Raw genomic sequence first — 21,457 nt, 5'->3', positions numbered from 1 at the left:
AGTATCAAAATTAAATATCCTTTCAATAATTTTCATATTGTCTGCCAGACAGCAGTACACATTAGCTATTCTTTCCTCCCTCACTGTACTACTTTATTAATGTGAAGATTTCCTGCCCTCTTTCATGATTTCTAATTACCTTTAGGCAATATTATAAGAAATATCCATTAGCATAAAGATTATTTTTGGCATTAAAGGACACATTTTAAGGCTATCAATCTTTTTCCAGACTGAAAATTATATATTTTGCCACCTCTTGAGTTTTTTTCTTGTAACTTTTAAAAGGTAGTATTCCATGTAGAGTTTCACTATATTCAGTTTTATTTTTATTCCATTAAGTTCGAATTTAAAGTTGAAGCTTGCTGTCATATATAATGACTGACAGAAATCTTTAAAAGGATAACTTCATCTTCCTCTTATGTTTAGCAATGGTGTTTAGAGTTCAGTCTGTCATGCTGTGAGACTTGCTTGGTTCTGCAATCTGCAAATGCAATTTGAAGTACCAGAAAACATTTGTGTGATCATCAGGCAGAAACTTGAAAAGGCTTATCCTTTGACAATACAACTGGGGAGTAAGTGGCTCATAAACACTAGCCCTCCTTGTAGGAAGAAATGACTAGTTAGTTGCCTGTTATAGTTCAAGTATTCTTCAATATTTAATGGTAAACCTGCATGTGACAAATACAAGATCATTCACAGAGGCACTGTAAAGCACACAGGCATATTTATATTACACATTCAAAGGTAAATTCAAAAAAGCAGTCATTCTTGTTCTATGTGTTTGCACAAGCTAGGAAATGTTGACTAATTTGAAAATATAGAAAGGCTTTTTTAGTACATGGGAAGCAGAGAAGGAGGTCAGAATTTGCTGGTGTGCTGCTCCCAGCCACGTAGAATGAATTACTTCTTCCTTTAACCTTATTTGTCCTACCCAGAAATTGCTCTGGTCTAATGACTCCCTTGGTGTCTGCCCAGTGGATTCTCCCTTCCTGCAACAGACGTGCTGAAACTGCACATCAAGAGAAGGCAGAGGTTTAGTTTTCCTGACTTGCTGTCAGTGCAGCAGAACAGCCATAAGGCAGGAAATGAGATTTCCTCTTTGAAGCACCTTATTAGTTTCCTTTTGTTTCCTCATCTTCCCTTGCCCAAACGAAGAGCAAGGCAGAAAATTAAGCATCATTTTGTCCTCGGATTTCCTCTAAGAGCAGTTACCAGCTGCTCCTTATGTTGACACATGCTGAAAGACTGATGCTATCCCAATTCATCCGCCGAAAAATCTATTTTATCTGAAAGAAAATCTCCTGGATTTCTATCATCTTTCTCAGAATGAAAAGCTAAGACTACAGGAAATATTTGCTAAAAGTTTTGAAACAGAAAGCAGCAGTAGCTCAGCAGAATAAATCACCAAACTGTTGCTATTCTGTATATTGTTTCAAAAAAACCTGCTTCAGCTCCCTGAAGGCATTTAACAGTGGACATAGTTTAACAGCTACTAAGAATATAAAACTGTTTACTTAAAAATGTCTCTTGGAAGTTTTACACAATTTGTTCCTCTCCCACCAAACTTCATACAAAACCCACTCTATTTCACCAAGAAATTAGCTCAGAGGTAATCTCAGGTAATCTGCAAAGGCTTTTGTTCTCGGCATGCTATAAATTTTCTTCTTTCTTCCCAACGCTGTGATTGCCTTTTATTCCTAAGGTCTATTGCTTCTTATGATCAGCATCTGATTAAGAACACTCTATTAAAAAACCCTAAAAGTACACAAAGACAAATAAAAAACCAGCAGATTTTTCAGGTAATACTGTAATTCCTGAAGATTGGACCTAAAGGTATAATTTCTTTTGAAGCTATATATTAATTCAGAATATATATATACCTGTTTTTGTCTCACTTTTCCTGGAATTAAAGACAACCTTCTTTCTACTCCCAAAACTCACTCTTGAAGTGCATGCATTTCAAATCACTTCAGTTTTGTCTTGAAAAGCAATCAACATGGCCATTTGCACACAAAACTATATGAACATTTTGGCAACATGGCTTGCAAAACCTAAAAACTTCAATGATTTTACAGAGTATGGTATTGTTAGGCATGAAAGCGTGTGTGTGCCCTAAACACAGAGCTGTATGACCTTAGTGATTGATCTGTTTAACTGTCTTTTAACAATGAAGGTGAAAACACAATAAAGCCAATGTAGAGGGTTCCACAGAAAATGTTATATTTTTTAACATTTTGTAGGACTTAAAAGAGTCCTACAAAATTCTATAGTAATCTATTAATTTTTAGAAGATAAAGAAAACCCCAAACAATAACTTAACAAAGGCTTATGATTGTATATGAAACGCTGTAAAATTTATTTCAAAGGAGATGGAAAGACTCTTTTGGAGTCTCCTTTCAACTGGCACTTATTGTGGTTAATGGAAACACTTGAACCGACCTTTTATATATCAGATGATCACTGAAAAAGATGGATATTACAAAAACTTTTATGCATACACAGAGCAAGAGGTCAGTGATGCATCGTAGCAGAAATGTACTATGAATTAATTTACTTCTGGATAGAGGAAAACATTTGTATCTTGCACTGTTCACAAAATATTCACAAACATTCACAACATCTAGGAGCATTCATGGGCAGGGGGAAGAGAGAAAGGAAAGTTTAAAGCACAGATGACAAATGTAGATCAAGAACAGCATCATCCATATGCAATGGAAGTACAAGCAAAAGCCACACTGCCATTCATGAAAATCATTGTGAAATTACCTTTGCAAACATCTAGCTTCTGAAATTGTTTTTGCTTGAGAAAGTCTTAAAATTGCATTAAATCATGCCAATGCCTATTGTAGTTATAGGTAAAGATTGATTTTGTAAATAGAATTAACCTGTGCTAACTTGTACTGAACCACTTCTCTGCTATAATCAATCAAATGACAACAGCAAAACCAAAGCTTTTTACTTTTCACAGCCAAGGATGTTTTCATGGTCTTAGTCAATGACAAAACAACTGCAATAGGCAGACTTTTAAACTAAAACTGATGACTGCACTATTCCCTGTTAGTATGTGAAATAACGGAGCTATAAACATAGCACATCTGTGCTGCACAGAGACACAGAAGCTTCTTGTGCCTACAGAGGCCTCTTATGTGAAAACTACTTAAACTAGGTCTTCAGTGCTTTTTTTGTAAAAAAATAAAAATAAAATTGGGGGTGATGAAAGAAATGTTTAGCAGAAAAGAAGCTAAATGCAAACTGAAGTTGCCAGATTGACTTCATCTGTTTCATGAAGCCCTATACATCATGAGCAATCTGCAACTGAGCTGCTGTGTGCTGGACTCAAGTAGAAAACATGAATTCAGGCATTCACATTAAAACCCACTAGTCATTATTTGATTGCTTATGCTGTAAGACCATGATATGAAGCAAACTAGTATTTGAAATGAAGAAGAATGGCAGATTTCAGATTTGTTGTTTTCAGTGAAAATTAAGAAATGTTGGAATGAATCCACATGAAAATCAGAAAAACACACAAATTACAGTTTGTGCGTGAGTTTACTTAAAAATTTAGCCCAGTTTTCATTTATGTCATTGTTTTAATTTCAGCTGTACTTCGTCAATCATGACATGAAACTGAACACTGTGCTTTAGTACAAGCAGCGTCTTCGCTGGGATCCAGAAGTACACAATTCCCTCTCTTAACTACCAGGGTTACAAGCTATTAATGTGTTCTGCTGGGCAGAAACCCTACTAAACAAAGCTCTGCTTTAAAACCTAATACAGGAAGAAAAAACCCACACCTTTTAAGTTAATTCTCACAATCCCACTACCAACACTCCTCCTACAGAATAAATCCTGTATGATATATAATTATAAACACATCATAATTTTCCTTTTATTCACTCCGAAGATTTTTTTTTCCTTCAAAACAGGTGAGTCAACTTGTTACCACAGTGGGGATGAACAAGAACAGCCCAAATGATGTCATAGGCCAAATCATACTTAAAGGACAACTTGAGAATTTCAGCTGACAGTATATGAATACTTTATGTTATTACTCCAAAAGCTGTCTGGAATAATGGCTACCCCAAGCCTTTGCCTTCTTGCTTTCTCTTGTGATTGGATCTCAGTCTTACAACAGGAGACAGTATTAAAGCAAAAAAAACCCTTAGTTCTTTGTATGCTGAAGCAATAAAACTTTGAACATTAGCAGAATTGGGGCAGCAGACCAGAGGCCCAGCCCTAACATGATGCAATGCTGCCTTGTGAAAAAAAACCACAAAAACCCTAACAAACAAACTAACCAACCAAACAAACAAGCAAAAAGAGTTAAGAAAGCTAAAAAGCTCAGTTTCCAGATCTTATTTCTGGAGGTCATGAAAAATGCTTGCTAAATCATACGCATGCAAACAACAGCAAGGCCAGTAAGACAGACAACAAGAAGATCCACAAACAAGAAATAAAGCATATTTGTTCTTCAAAACAAGGGAGAAGGTGTTAATCTCAGTGAAATAAGATTCTTGCAGCACTGGCAAAATTACTGTCAGGATAAATTACTTGCTTCAGCAATACCAGATGCAGAAGCAGACCTGTCAGGCTGCCAGACTAGCACAAAGAACGGCCCTTTCAGTGAAGCATTTCTACTGTGCACATTTAGTTCATATTTCACGACTTTTCTCCTATTCCTATTTTTGTGTCTTTGCTTCATGCCCTCTTGTTTGTGCAACTACATTCCAGATCAGGGCAAGAAATTGCAATTTAAGATTAAAACCAAGATGGATGCAATGATGGGATTTTTTTGGTGTGACTTGCACAGAATGCCTTCCTGCATGACACATATGAATAGAGCTATCACTGCTCTATTTTGGGCATTGCATTTCCCAAAAAGAAGATATGAGTGAAAAATTAGTTTATGACTATATAAATTTTGATTATTCTGATACATTGAAGCAGCTCCAGAAGAACAGATATTTCAGTTCTCAGCATGCCAAAAAGGCTCATTTTTACCTTTACTACATAAAAAAAAGGAAGTTCTAAATTTTAACCATGGCACAGACAAAACTAAATGACATTTTAAAAGATAAAATTCAGCACAAAAATAATATGCTCTTGAAGACTAACTATATACCTATATACAGCCTGATCCTATTACACAAACAAATGTGAACAATGCACTGGATTTGAAGGCCTGGGGTGATTCTGCCACCATACTACGTCTCATGGTGCCTTCTTTCAGCCATGATGGAAATATATTTCATAAGATACTCTGTCAAACTAACAAAATCTCAGTTCCTCCAAGTTTGCCTGAGGGTACGATGGAAACTTAGCGTTTGCACAACTAATTTTTTTTTTGTTATCTTTAAATGCTGTTAAGATAATAAAAAATTATTCTTAAGACCCCTTACAGCATTCAGATGGAAATATCAATACCTTTAACTAATTATATATAATAAATATAATGTATAATACAATGTACATGATACAATTATCAAAATAAGAATATGTATTAGATAATAAATATCAAAATAATGATAATATTATCAATGCTAACTCTAATACTAATATACTATTGCATACTAATTCTTCCTAATTCTAGCTAATTAAATTGCATGTAATGCAAGTCCTAAAGTGACTAGAATACCAGAAAATAATTCATCCAAATAATATTACCTAATTATATTTCCAGAAAAGCTGAGATATAAATAGCAAACAATTATATTTTGATCCAACTTTCCTAATAAATTGATCAAGAAGCTGTCAAAACATGCCAGAACCGTGAGATAAACACAAAGATACTAAAGTTGTGGGGAAAAAAAGTCTATTATATTGGTATATAAACAAGCCAAAACTCAGATATCGTATTGTATGAGCAAACTACATAAATGGTAAAACAGAGCCTACAGAAGTGCAAGACAAAATACACTTATGAAGTGTATTGAAAAAACATAATGGCAATCAATAAGAAAAAACACAACTAAGAAGGAGTTAATCATAAAGTCAAAAGAAAGATAAAGATGTTAATATTCATTAGAAAAATCAGTTGTGAAATAACAGTCCAATGACATGTAATAATACAGGGTACAAAAGATCAGTACCTAAACAGCAGTCTAAGAAACACAGATTTTAAGAAGACTTTCTATTTGGAATCATATTACAGGTTTATAGTATGGTTTCAGGTTACAGCAGCAAATTCAATGCCACCAAACATGTAATTAGCTAGAAACTGGACTTATTTTAGGTACATCTGTAAGACTTGTTTGCTCATGTGCATCTTACAAAGCCAGATGTATCTTCCTAACTGATGTATTGTAAAAATATGTAAGTAATTTATAGCAATATACCCACATTTTACCCACAGATACGTACACACAATTGCAATGAAAAAAGGCAGTCAAGTCACCACCAGAATGCAAATTACAATGACAACCACATACTAATAGAAACTATGAATACAAATTCATTTCGATGTCACTGTCTCATTCATTCAGGGAGTTATCCAAAGCTCACCAACATCACTGCAGAGATCTCCACTGACACAATGAGCTTTGAAAGAGATCTTTAATGAGAAAAAGAACTCATTATCATATACTTAAGAGAGTTGACTGATTTTACAAAGGTCATTATGATTAGCAATATTTTTATCCTGGCTTACCTTAAACTTTACCTTGAGTGTTGAGTTGGAGTACTCCAAAAGAACTAACAACCTTTTAAATGTCAACGTAGCCTACACAAAACAAGTACAAAGTTCTCCTTTCTGGTGAGGCAAATCAGGAGAGGTCTCAAAGGAGTGGGACCGAATAGTTGATAACTCTGATTTGCTTAGATGCTAAGTGGTTATTTTTAATCTATTGAAGAAAAAATCCATAACCTAGAAAAGATTCTAGATTATTTTTAATCTATAAAAAAGTTATTCTTTAATTTATGAAACAGACACAATAAACTGTCTCTCTCTACATGCACCATATAGTCTTATTTTGAAAGCAATCATCAATCCATGGCAGTGAGAAACTAAGTATCAGGTAGACTAGGAATACAAATTTGAGACACCATCTGATCCAAAACTGCATCACAAAGTGCAGGCAGAAGAATAGTGGGGTAGGGGACTGGAGATCAAAAGAAAAGCTCATTCTTATAGTAAAAGGAGTAACATAAACACTGCTTGCTTTCTCTATGCAATTGCCAGAACAGCAGCAAAGGTCTTACATAGGTGAGACGGGCTGACATGGCTATACACTGGAGATCCAAGCATTTATTTCATCACTGATCTAAATTTATAATGTAGTTTAAATCAAAAGTGAAGAACTATTTTTAGAAGAGATGTTGCATGGGATGGCAAGTAATAGAAACCTAGCCTTTCATTCTAGTTCTACCCTGCTTAAAGGAGGTAAGTTGTCAAACTATATTCTTGCTTAGCTTCTTTATCACATGCTCAGTTTCCACTGAGGCAGCGTCAGTTATTTCTGCACATATCTTTGTTCCTATTAAGATTACCTTCACACAGATTTGACATAAGAACTGTTGATAAAAAGAGAATCCTCTCTTTCAAGCTTGTAAATAAGGATATTGCTTCTACCTGACAACTTCCCAAAATTATTTACTGAGTCCAGGAGTGAAAACTGAGGGGAGTTTTTAATTTAAATTAAAATAATAAAAACAAAAACAAAAACAAAAAACAAACAAACAAAAAAAAAAAAAAAACAAAACCAAAAAAAACCACCAAAAAAACCCAAAAAAACCCCACAAAATCCTAGGCATGAGCTAACCTTGCATTTTGAATCCATGAGCTCTTAATCATATGGACAATTACTGTCTCTGTAAGGGAAACTCACTGTGAATGTGAAAACCTAAGGAGAAATTAAGATAGAGCAGCTTTCTGAGAAGGCACCAAGTACCAGCTGGATTAAAAGAACCTGTTATTTCACACCCAGCTGAGGCTCTGACCAAAGGTAAAGAACTGCTGTATTTATATTAGTAAGGTATATAAAGGAAAGATATACAGATTGTTGGACATATGCAATATTTCTTTATATACACCGCTTCTTCATAAAAAATACATGTGCCTACCAACTGGCTCTGGACAATTACAAAGCCAGGTGGAGGATATGTCCCTGATGTGTAGTTTCTAAATCCTTTTTAAAAAAAAATCCATTTCCTTTTCTGAAGAAAACACACATCATGAATTGAAGTGGAGCCAGACTGCACAACATCAGCACTATTATTTTGGCAAAAATCATGAATTTATGTAAGCATGTTATATCAACAGCTTTCTTATCTTTTCTTTCTTCCACTAGGAAAATGATCAGCACTGTTCTGATATTGGGCTACAAAGTAATGGCATGCATTGTGCAGAGAAAACATTAAATAAATCTGCAGCACAGAGCTATGCCGAGGTCCATGCTGTGAAGAGCGAGAATTTCTCCTGTGACTACACTAGCACTTGTTTCCTAAATTCTGGCTGACAAACATCAAAGGATAATTAATTAACAGATTAAATTTAAATTCTGCCAAATCATCTACACGATCATATACAAACATTGAAATGGTAACTACATGCATGGTTGGCACTCTGCTGCCTGAATACTAGACGTACATTTTTACCTATTACATTTTTATTCTTCTTGTTCAGCCAGTTATGGCAACAGTTGCATATCATCAGTTTTACTGCTTTATCTTTCTAAACCTATCTATTTAACTGCTTTATCTTTATCTAACCAGTTATTTTTCCATGTCAGAAAATCTCTGAAACTTATCATGAGGAAGAAAAAATCTTAATATAGCAGGAATACAGGACTGTGAAACTTCAGAGGTGGAGAAACTGGTTTTTTAACCTACTGGACTTTAAGGCAGTGGCACCAGGTATAAACCTTATACTAAACACTCCTTCATAACTTACAAAACCATTTGAAAAGTTGGTATTTTCATATCTAAAACTCCTGTAAGTTTGCAGGAAATTCAGCTGCTGTGCAGCTTGGGTGATGTGCACTCAGCTTGATCCCACTCCTATTTCCAATTGTTTTTTGTTAAAAGAACTGGATAACTCATTGCAAAATTTGTTAGATCTGGCAGTATTACTTGTTTTCTTATCACAAACTCTTCCATCTACCTTCTGCACTAAATGTGCCATTTAGCTCAAAATTACTCATGAGCTCTAACAACTGAGTATAATCAGTTCCTTCTACAGACTTGTGCAGACATTCTGGATTTCTTCCATTGCTTGCTCATTATTTTGCAATGGACTTTTCAGTATTTGCAGATTTATCAGAAAATGTAATTGGTGTGATCAGCTCCACAGCCAAGGAATGTCAGGTGCGACTTAGCTGACTGACCTGCAGCAACTGATCAAACCCATGGAAGTACTAAATGGGAAAATGGTTCCAATTTTGTAGCTGCTATAATTTATGGTCTTCAGGCACAAGTTAATTGTAGCCAATTGCACAAAACTGATGATGTTGGGACATTACATATTAATTGCTATTTTTAATGCTTCTCTGCAAGGTGCTGTTAAGACTCGGCTTTTGAGGAGGCTGGGGCAGCATGCTATGCAAATCTGTGCTGACCTGGAGCATGTCACACTGTTATATGAAAACATTTCATTGAGGCAACCACAGGAGAAGTAAGAAAGAAGCTAAGCCCTTGGCTTCTGAATGCATGAAGTAGACATGCAAATCAATACTAATCTCTAGCTGTGGAAGGATGATGTTTCATGTTGATCTGGTGGTTTCAGTAAGGCTGAAGTACATAGACATATGTAGTTTACAAAAATTAAGCCATCAGAACAAACAGAACATAAATGGAGGAGAGAAATATTTCATTTTTTTAGCATTTAAAAATAAGTGTATTAATTTGAGACTGGTAATTTCAAAGTGTGGCTCAAAAATACTCTGAATGTGGCCTGCAAACAAACTTTATTTTGAGTGAAGGCAATGACATGGCCTGATAACTGAGTTGTATTTCTTCAGTTCTTTATGGTGATTTGAGATTATTGTGACTTCTCAAGACCCCAGGGCTGTGTGCCAGTTTCAGCCTGTAACCTCACACTTGTCAAGTACTCATGGAGTGTTAGCAAATGAACACACTCTCAGGAGCACCTGCTCTAAAGTATGAAGATCCTGAAGAGCAAAGGAATCCACAGTTTGTTTGCCACTATTAAATACCTAATAATGAATAATCTTAGAATAAAAAATCTTTGCTGCCAAAAAGAACATCTGATTATATCCACTGGCTCCCAATATTCTCTGTTACCCTGAAATATTCTACTAGAAAATAAACAAGCAGTGTGACAACAGGGTATTCTGCTCTCTCTTTGCAAGTAGCTAGGCAAGGGCATACCAGTCTGTATTTCCAAGTGAAAAAGAAATTAAATTCAATAAAGTTAAATACTATTACTAACCCTAGTACATTTTTATTATTAATTATTTTAATTTATGGGTGTCAACACACCATGAAATGAAGGAATTACCAATTTCTAGCACGAAATACTTGATAAAAGGGACCGCATTAAATGCAGAGTTGTTGAATAAATCAGTAATGCTAGAGTGGTTAATTACAAAGTTACTTAAAGGAAGAAAACCTGCAGTATTTTACATGGTATTAAACTTGCAATTGCTTCCTAAGTGGCTAACAGACAATATTAGTAAACACAATACATTTCATAGTGAACTACCGAAAATGCTTTAATATCTTTAAAAACCATAGTTTAAGGCCAATTCCATATTGCTTAGCAATCAGGCTACAAAATACAGAAAACAACATGTAGCTTTCTTTTAGTACTTTCCATTAGTAGATTGCAAGCACAGCATAAAAGTAGACTCTATAATTATGCATATTTTACTGATGAGGTGAAAAATGCATGGGGAGAAGTAATGTAGCCAGTGATATCCGACAGGCTAATTGCAGACTGAGTGGTCTCACTTTGTCCCACAAGTCTCAGGCAACCGTCATGGCCACTGTCATTTTTTTCTAGTGTAATCTAAAAACACTGTATTGGACACATTAAGTTTTAATGACAGCCACAGACAGCTGCAATTTCCCACAGTAAAATAAATGATTAATTAGTAAAACACAGTATGCAATATAAGTCCAGAATGACTTATCCCTATTGCTAATTGTAGTAATTAGCTTCAATTTCTAAAGCTTCACAGCCTGCATGGTGTTTTGCAGAGCTGTGAAAGAAGCATGGCCATGCACTGAATAATTTATGTTCTAAATTACACAAACATACAGGCAACGTATCTTAATTGTCTAGATTAGCAACCAGTAAGGTCACTTCTAATAGCCTCATAAAAATATATGAAAGTAGAATTATGCAGTTGATAACCTATATATTTCATAAAGAATACACGGGAAATATGACCTGTAGAAATAAGCCTAAATGTGGATAAGATTTTGTTTTTACTGGGACATCCATCTCAATATCTAAAGTTTGAACAAAACCCCATTACACCACCGACTAAATGGATTCCTTCCTAAAATAGCTGTATTTTTTCCACTATGTTTATTTCAGCACAAAGACCCTTTTTTTTTGCCAGGCACAATACCAAAACCATACAGGTTTTCCTCATATGTCTTTGCCTAAAATGTTCTACCAATGATTTCCACAAAGGCAAAGCCGTTGAATGTCTTCTCAATTAGCCAGCCTTCAACACTGCCTCAGTAAGCTATAACTCACACCATAAAAAAGTTAATGGATGGAAATAATTTCAGTCTCATCTGGAAGAGTACAGGAAAGCCCATATATTGTTTGGGAAAGAGGCATTATATATTCATGACTGTTGATAGCAATAAGTGAGGAAGAAACTGCAGTCTAAATTTTAGAAGCTCATTGACTATAAGCAATCAATTAGCGGCCACAAATGTAATAAAACATAGAAAGCACAGCACGGCATATGGGGGAGGAAAGATGACACAGATTATGAGTTTAAGACTGGCTCAGAGCAGAAAGGCCTGTCTGAAGTCAGAAAGTGAAAAATTAATTTCTTAGGAGAGAGCAAATCTGCCCTCAACCAACTCACTCCTGATTTCGGGATTTTTTTATTATATTTTTTTTTATTTTAGTTGGTTGGGTTTTTCTTTTTTGTTTTTGAATGAGAGCAGTTATTACTGAGAAAAAGGTCAACACCAAGAAGACATCGAGGAAAAAAAATCCCAAACAGTTCAATAAACATAAGTGAGATGGAGAGAAAAGGAAGACCAAGAACTACTTGTAAATCACAGACAAGTTATATGACACTTTGCATTGTCTTATATGTTGAAGTGGCTTTCATCAGGCTGCCTGTGCTGCTAATCTCTGGTAAAGTTTTTTATGAAACTTTGCAGTCTCCAAGTCTTGATTATTCCATTTATTGTCCGTTTATCTGTTAGGAATGGAATATCCAACAGAAAAAGCTGCCAAATAGAATGAGACATACTTTTTGGATTGATTTCTAGTGGATCACTGAGTTTGCTCATGTGTCAGGGTCCTCCAGGCTCTCTTCATCTTTGTTCAATGAGATTCTCAAAATATTAGGGAACAATCTGCCTTATGAGACTGGCATGACCAAAGCTATAAAGAATTATTAGTAAACATTTTCAAGGCTTTTTCACTAAAAGTGAACTCCTAATTAATTCTCTTAATTGAATGATCATTCATTAGTCTTACTAAATACATTACCTAATAACATTCTCAATCTTGCAAGTTACTGCCATGTCTTCAATTTCCCTTTTCACGATAAGACTAATAACAAGCTAAACTCACAGCTATATAACTTTGCAGCACAGTATAGAATATATTGTATACACTTTTTCCATTTAGATTCTTCTATTACAAGCAAGTGCAATGATAAAAAGAAGTATATTTTACTAGCTAGTATTACATTTTGGAAGATCATAATTAAATTATTCCTTAGAAGCAGTGCTCACTGCTTAAATAGAAGGATTATACTGAATAACAGGGCTAGTATTTTAACTCAATTAACATGTTATTTTTCAATAAAGAGGTGTAGACAATGGTAATTTCTTCTTCTACTGGTAACATCAGCTATGAAACTGAAATGCTGCAGCTTTTTCCTGATAACTCGTGTAATATTTCCCCTTCTAGACTGTATGCTCTGTATATTTTTAAACCGTGTGAAAATATGTGACGTTATTTTAATAAATATACATATTTAATACTGTTATAGCCAAACAATATTTCACTTCTATACCGTATAAACCTGCCACAGCCTATGTTCCACTACATCTACAAATATGGGAACATTCCATGGTAAGGAAAGTGGGTTTCTTTTATATCTTTTAATTCAGTACTGTTGTGATTTATAATATTGATTTGGGCGGAAGTGATTTCTGGATGAAGAAATGACATCCAGTTACAATGGACGTAAGGTACCTTCTCCATGGAAACTGCCTGCCAAATATGCTTAGATGACTTATTTATCTCACTTTTCAACACAATATATCAATTTGATAGAATTATATTTTCCTGGAATCTTCGCTAATAACTTAAAAGTGACATAAACGTATAAAAGTCTGGATTTCTAAAGACAATCAAGTTGTGTCATTCCAATATAAATTTGTAATATATTTCAAGGTCATCTTCTCTTTGGCTGTTCAAACTAGCTACTTATGGTCTTTTGAATCCTATTCTGGTTTTGGAATAATTCCTAAAATTTTAATGTGTTTTAAAGAATATATTGTTTGTGAATATTTTGTTGTTACTGCTCTTTCACTTGTGTGCAATTACACCATGGCTGCTGCCCACTGTACATTTTACAGGGTTTGATAACTCCTTATGGAGATATGAAAACTCTGTAGTTTAACATGACCTTGAAAATTAATTTTTTGTTTCAAGAATTAGTATGTGTACTTATATCAGTATAACTGGAAGACTGCACTACATGTCAGCTATTTCTCAGATAGGTCTACTAAAAAGTACACTCTTATGTATACAGACCTCTACATATCTTTTCAATTCCTGCTATTATACAAATAACTCACTTAAAACCAAAATACAAAAAATTTGAGGTAGTAAAAGTTTTCAATAATCATCAGATTGGTCATTTCATTCTAGCCATGTAAGTTTTTTCAGCTGTATAGTAGAACAATGTGTACTACTACTAGAATATTCCATCTCAAAGGTGCCAAAAAACAGGGAAGCAAATAACAGCACATACATATGTGCATTGCATGTAACATCCACCTGTAGAATTAAAAAAAGGCCATTTGGATTTCATAAAGGAAGGCAAGGCAAGAAGAAAAGGAAAGGACAGAATTATACTGCATTACAGTCAAATGGAAGGATGGAAATTACATGGTACAAAGAAAGAAGTAAGTAAAACACTGAATGATTAAGATAAAAAATAAAATTAGTTATATAAGGATGTATTAGTAACTGGACATGAACTTTTCACATTAGAAGCAACAGAGCATGCTCTCAGTGTTAACAGCTCAATGTTATAACTGCTATGTCATGTAATATTACAATTCTTATTATTTATTTCCATATATAATACAGTTACAAATCCTTTTCAGTGGAAAAGAAGCTTTAAATGCACTCTATATTCTGACATTGCATAAGCAGGAACTGATGGAGAATTAATGATTTCAATTTCAGTTTCAGCAGAAGTCCATTAAGAAGCCCAACAGCATACATAAAGCTGCTAGTGAACTGAAGGAAACCGAAAGGCATATGGCTTGCCATAGAGCAAAAAATATGCTATTTAAGAGGACTAATGGATGACTATTAAGGCTAAAACTTTGACAAACCTTCTCAGACAGGACAACAACTGGTTGAATTTATATACAGATGATTGAAAAGAAAGCATTAAAAAAAGGAAAAAAACCACAACCAAATGTCCCAGGAGACCAAACAACAACAACAACCAAACAAAAAAAAACAAACCACAAAGTCTCAGTTAAGTGACTAGCACTTCATCATACAATGAAGTTGCAACAAGGGAAATTCTGATTATATCTTAGGGAAAAAAATTACAATGATGTAGTCAAATATTGGAACTGCTATCCAGAGATGACGCAGAAACCCCATGAAGGTACCAAAAACTCAAGTAGACAAGGCCTTCAGTAACCTATTCTAAGATGACCTTGCTCTGAGCAGAGCGGTTGGACCTCAAGAGGCCCTTCTGAACCTACATTATTCTGTAATCCTACGAATTACATAGCTTAAAAAAAATATATATATCTTGTAGGTCTCACAGACAATGCACATTGCAGTTCACTAACGTGAAGCTGAAAGCTTGCAAAAAAGACGTCAAAGCTCCATAGCTGGAAAGTGTCAGAAAAAAAAAAACCAAACCCAAACCAGCCCAGTAATAATTTGATTTCTTCTAAAATGCTAAAGGGAACTGGATGTAAAAAAAACATTTCAAAGCAATACCTGCAGCCTATGAGGGAATCAGGAGAACACAGCAGGACAGGACTAGTCAGGACTCCCGAAATTGTTAGAATGGCCTAAGAAATCCTATTTAAACAGTCATTTTGCAAACTCAGGCTAGTAATCTTTATGTTCAGTACTGGAGCTTAAAAGAACATTTCTTTTTCTTTGCATCTCTCCTCTGAACTAATTGCAGACTTTATACTGATTAACAACTGTAGTGAGAAAACTGAAAAGCTCAAAAATACTAGAGGGAACCAATACAATTTATTTTGATCTAGTACTTCTCCTCTGCCCCCTTTTTGCTAAAAGCTAAAGAGAAACTTCATACTCAGCACACCAAGATGGTGGTATCAGTTAAATTCTGTTATACTATAAGCTTTCTTACCTCTACCATGTTGAGGCACTACTATTTATACTTCTGCATCAATTCCATATATTCCAGCCATATTAAGACAGCAAGTCCATAAACTTTCCTGATCCTTTCCTGCTGCTTAGCTCATTAATGCTGAAAGCTATTAATTTAACAAATGATTGGGTGATTACCTCTTGAAGAACCCTCTTCATTTTCAGAAGCAACGTCTTTACAGCTGTGCAATCTTGCAGCATCAACCTGAAGGGCAAAGATTCAATGCCTCCACCTTCTTCCAGACCAGTAAAAGGCCACTCCACAGATGGGCTGCCAGCCAGCTGACTAACACGAGGATACCGGGCTTCTCCTTGGTCTACCTCCTTTGACAGCTTCAGAGATAGGTTCCTTACAAGAGAAAACACAAAGAACAACACTGAAATATGAAAACTAACTCAATTTTTGGCTTCCAGTTTTTCTGAGCTTAAAGACACATTACACTTCACTTTTCGAGCCTGCTGGCATGAACAGCCTTTAAAACATATATGTAGCCATATGGTGCTAGCAATAAAATATGCATTTATAAGCGTACCATTTTCTACAGGAAAGAAAACCGTGCTTTAACTCACACCCTTAAAAAATAGCCATTTTCTTAAAACAAAATATCCCATGGGCAAAACTGCTGTAGGTATATTTTCAGTTCAGTTTTATAAAACAAAACTAAAAACAAAATCAAAAACTCTCTTGTGTACTTTCTAAAGCTAGATCACATTCTTCCATATGCTTTGACTTAGAATTCAAAAGGAAAAGAAAACCACCAAAAAAATACTCCCTCTGGGCTGGCCCAGTGGCATAAGATGAACCCACCCTTCTGCATAATGGAATGTGAAATGTAATCAATCTGTAGTCACTGAAGTTTAGTTACCATTTAAACTCTTTAAGCAGAACATGAAAATAAACAACATTAAGTTGTGGTTGAGAATCCTTAAAGACAAGAGAAAAATTTTTATGGACTTTGGAGATAATGGAATACCATTATTTTAAAGCATATATGCCATCTTCCTTTAATATCAGAGCAAGATATCTATAAAATTTTGCCATGCTCAAGCAAGTCCAGTGAAGACCAACAAGAAGCTGAGAGGGCTGGAGTGCATATTAAATGAGGAGAGGCTGAGAGGCAATTTTGCTCAGTCTTCAAAAGAGAAGGCAATGGGAGGGTGCAGAGATGATGAAGCCAGGTTATATTTAGGAATACACAGCAACAGAATGAAAGGCAACGAACAGAAGCTGGAATATAGGAAATTGTGAACAGATGTAAGAACATTACTTATTTGTTTATTTACTATTGGTCAAACAAAGGAATAGGGGCTCAGAGATGCTGTGGGACACCCATCCTTGGAGATATTCACAAAATGATGGGGCAAGCCTCTGAGTAACCTGTTCTAATTGGATCTGCTTTGAGCAAGGGCTTGGAACAGAAACCTGTAGAGGTTCCTTCCCACCTGTGTGCGTCTATGTTCTAGAGGTCATATATTCAATCAGACAAAATCAGCCAAAACTTTAATAGTAGAAAAATAATTTAAATAGAGATTACTTGACATTTGGTAAAACAGAATGCGACTATGTGCAGTATAGAGACTTCTGCAGCATTAATGCATGCACAACTTCAATGTTGCACCTATTTTCTCTTTGACTAGCAGGGAAAAAGGACAAATCTGAATGGAGAATAAATTTGAGAATGTGATTGCACTGTGCAATAGTAGTATACTAATTATTGCTAAATTATAAACGTGTTGTAACAGCAATGCATGACACCCATATTCATAATAAATTGATTCACTCAAATTAAAGATGTTAGCATAAGTGGTGAAGAAAGTGACAATTATTATTCAATTAATGTATAGTTCCAATTTTCTGTTCCATTTGAATTTTCATGCAACACAAACCACATCCTGAATTTTATGCATGGCCGTATTTTGGCAGGACAAAGAATATTTTTCCTTAGTTAACTTTGGTTTCATATGAACCACATGCAAAAAGGGATTAATGTGATCTCTCAAGACAAGCAATTCCCAATGCATACTAACAAATTGGAAATAAGGCTACTAGAATTATCTTTTACGGGTTGTTCATTTCTATAATTTGCAAGCTATGTCATGTGCACTAGGTACATGTTAGATCAAGAAACGCATCACAGAGATCATGGCTATGGGCAGATGGCTCATGACTGCCAAAAGAACTAAAACTTTCTAATCCAGGCTTTTCAAGACTCTCATAAAACAATGAAATTAGTAATTTAATTTAAATAATTTAATTGTTTAAAAATATTGAAACAACTTTCAATATATTTAATTTATTGAGTAGAATATTTTGCATCCTTTAAAATAATAATGTGAGGTGGATGATAAAGGTGCTTTAGACTGAAGCATATGAAGCCACTGCTGATTAATAGCCTGTATTAAAGTCACCTCAGGTATATATCATGCAAACAGAAAACAACTTTTAACTGAAATTTCATAACACAGGCCACTTTTAGGGATTTATAAAAGAAGGTCTGTTCAAACCTTAAGTAAGATTTATGTAACCTGAAAGGCACTTTATTTAAATTAAGATGGAACAACAAGCTCCTCTTTATTCCTCCCCAGTGCCTGCAGGCTGGGAGACAAATTACTCTTTAGAATATGTGGCATGTTCACTTTGCAAGTCACTGCAAAGTTTCATTTTCCTCATTCTCCTGAACAGGCATCCTGGCACTGAGAAAGTACAAACTTAAGATGTAATGCTTTCCAGAAGTCTTTTACAGCACGTTATCAAGGAGAAGAAATGTGGTATCAACACCAATACCCTGTTGCCTCAGTGACAAGGAAACAAGAAGTACTCTTGGAGAACTCTCATCCGCTCCTACATGAAAGAGGTACAGTGTTTACATACAACCTATACATTCACTGGAAACACAGCAAAACTTAATTTCAACTTAAGACAATATTTTCAATTACTTCAGTGGGCTTTATGTCAACATGACACTGCTCAACACACAAAAATACCATCTTTTCAAATACAGAACCTTGTACTAAAGTATGAAAAGCACCATAATATATCGCCACTCATGGTCATAAGAGTTTAAAATCTAACTCAACTGCTACTAAAAAATGGTGATGCAAAGTTGGTATATAATAAGCATTCAGATCATATAGTACCTCTGAAGTAGCTGAACAGAATTTAACTAATCTGTGATAGAAAATCTCTTCATTGTCTGATACAAATCCTTCTACTCGCTTCAGAAAAAAAGCTCATTTTAAATTCATTCCAGCACTGATATTTCATCAAGTTCACTATTAACAATGTCCAGGTGGTCTATTACAGTATTATTACGGTAATCCACTGCATTTCATCTCAAAGCAGCAGCAGAGATTTAGCAAGGGGGAAAAAAGAATTTGTACTAAAATTAGACTTCTCTCCTTAGTAGTAAAATGCCTCTTTACCTCTGAAGCTAGAGAAGAGGCTGGTTCATCAACTAGTAGTGCAGGAGCTCCTTACAGATGACCAGCCCCTGTACCTTCCAAAAATGCGTTTATTGTAATAAAAACGTTTCAGAAGCAAAAGTTATCTGTGACAAACTTCTGAAACTGTAGGTAAAGAGCCTCAAAAGAGCTATATTAATTCTATAATACTATCAACATAAAATATTTCAGAAAAGTAATTTGATCACTTTTAAATATATAGCTCGTGTTTGAGCTCTAAATTTGCCCCCCACACACACATGCTTAGACTATGTCCCTACTTTAATAAAACTATACCTGAAAATGTCCCTGAGCACTGAAATTCAGTCAGTAGTAAAGCACTTCTGAAATGTTGTGGGGCAACGAGCTACTCTTCCAAATGATTCCCTGGCATAGTTTGGTTGTCAGCATAGGCAGGTTGGATGGGACTGCTCCACTCTGGAATATGTCAGTGGTGTAGATGTGCACTCCAGAACCATCTCATGTAGACGTCACCTTAGATCTCTGAGCATGGCTATGGAGCCACAAAGCTCTAAGCTTGAGATGTGAAACCCACCCAGACACCTAGGCAAGAGAAGTGTCAGCCTGTTTCAAAGAAAGGTCCGAGATGAGCTGTGGAAGCTGCGGCAAAATCACAGCTGAGAAAAAGCTGATCTTAATTTTCACACAGGTATTACAGACTTCACTTCCCAGATAATAAGTGATTCCCATATTCTGTTTGATGAAGATCAGACAAAGCCTGACAGCACACTTAGAACTCTGCCTTCCAGACCAGTGTCATAAGGAAACAGTAATTCAAGTTGCTCACGTGGAATCAACATAAAGCCTTTGGAATACTTACTAATCAGCTGCATGTTACATCTAAGGGGACCACAAATGACAAAAGAGAAAAGCAATCTTAGTGTCAGGAAAGATTACTGCCAGCATAAGGTCTGAAAATCACAGAAAATTTGTTACAAATTTGTAAATGCAAAACAGGGTGAAAAGCTATGCAATTTGATACGGTACTTTTAGACTGCTGGCTTGTTTCCTTTATATCTGGACATACCCAGTGAACACCATGAATGTGTTTCCTCATTTCTAAAGAACACAAAAATCAGAAGCTACAATATCCACATTTAGCAAAATAGTAGTGCCATTAAGAGTTCTATTTCAAAAGCAGTCTTTATTGAAATGGAGGTGTAACATTAAAATAATCAGTCATTGACCTTTAGCAGTTTAATAGCCTCCATAAATTCAACACAACTGCATGTTAACTAACTGAGGAAGACACACCATTGTGCAGCTCTTTTCAAACCTTTTTTCTCTTAAGAAGGCAGAACAAAACCAACTTTATTATTCCAAAGCATCTTTAAGGTTTTTTTACTGGGGAAAATAATAAAATATATATATATAAAAAAAACAAAAAAACCTAAAGATTTGCAACTTGAGCTAGTTTGAGTTATTCTTCCCTTCTTACTGACCCTCAGATCAATGATTTTAAGAGCTTATGATAATTTGAACTTATTTACACAAAGATCCCCAGATTATGTGGAGTTTAATCTTAGTTTTCATCAGCAGTACTCAAGACATTGCTATAGCAGAATTAGCCTAACCTAATACAATTGGTCACACAGAGTTCGTGCTTCTTGACACCAGCTTAACTGAAAAGAACCCACATAACACTGTGGGCATCAGGAAGGCTCTGCAAGCAGAGCAAGAGATCCCAGCCTCTATGGGAAGAGCTGAACATACCTTCTTTCTTCCCTGAGAGCTTATCTTGTAAAGCGTGGTTTTAGAAAAAGCCTTAAATCACTTATTTTCAGTGTTTGAGTGTGCAACTGTATTCATATACAAGTGCACCATGTGTATACATAGACATGTACATTTACATATGTGTAGTTATAAAATTCATACGCGAACTCCTATATCAGCAGATCATCTACCCTTGATCTTCATATTTCCAAAAAAAAAAAACCCTCTTATTGTTCATAACTTGGCCCACCAGGAAACAGATGTCCTTCTGCACCAGAAAAATCTCATTCGGGTTATTTCTAGAAATCCTCTTTCATACAAATCTAGGCACCCTTCAATCCACACTTTTCCCATCCAGAATTTTCTTTTTTCTTACCAGGAGCAAATAGATGAAAGGGATCCACTTTTAGAAAAATCACTAATTACTATTTTGAGAAAGGCCCCTCAGTGGGACCATGTAAGACACACAAGAGCAATTACTTCTGATTTTTAAAGAAAAATATGCCTACCTCA

General features: G+C 35.2%; 1 protein-coding gene across 1 annotated transcript in view; it reads right to left on the bottom strand.

The window, feature by feature from the left end:
• The window catches only part of CCSER1 (coiled-coil serine rich protein 1), a gene marked incomplete at both ends in the record, with an annotated part of 646,590 nt that overhangs the window by 425,288 nt on the left and 199,845 nt on the right, over window positions 1-21,457 (bottom strand). Inside the window, one exon of the mRNA XM_080638355.1 lies at window positions 15,908-16,118. Coding sequence (XP_080494481.1) covers window positions 15,908-16,118 — 211 coding nt within the window. The remainder of the gene's footprint in view (window positions 1-15,907; window positions 16,119-21,457) is intronic.

Source organism: Psittacula echo (genome assembly GCF_963264785.1).
Source record: "Psittacula echo genome assembly, chromosome: 1".
In the NCBI taxonomy this organism is placed as follows: domain Eukaryota; kingdom Metazoa; phylum Chordata; class Aves; order Psittaciformes; family Psittacidae; genus Psittacula; species Psittacula echo.
The sequence above is the reverse complement of the archived record's forward strand: the minus strand, read 5'-3'. Positions and strand labels throughout refer to the sequence as shown.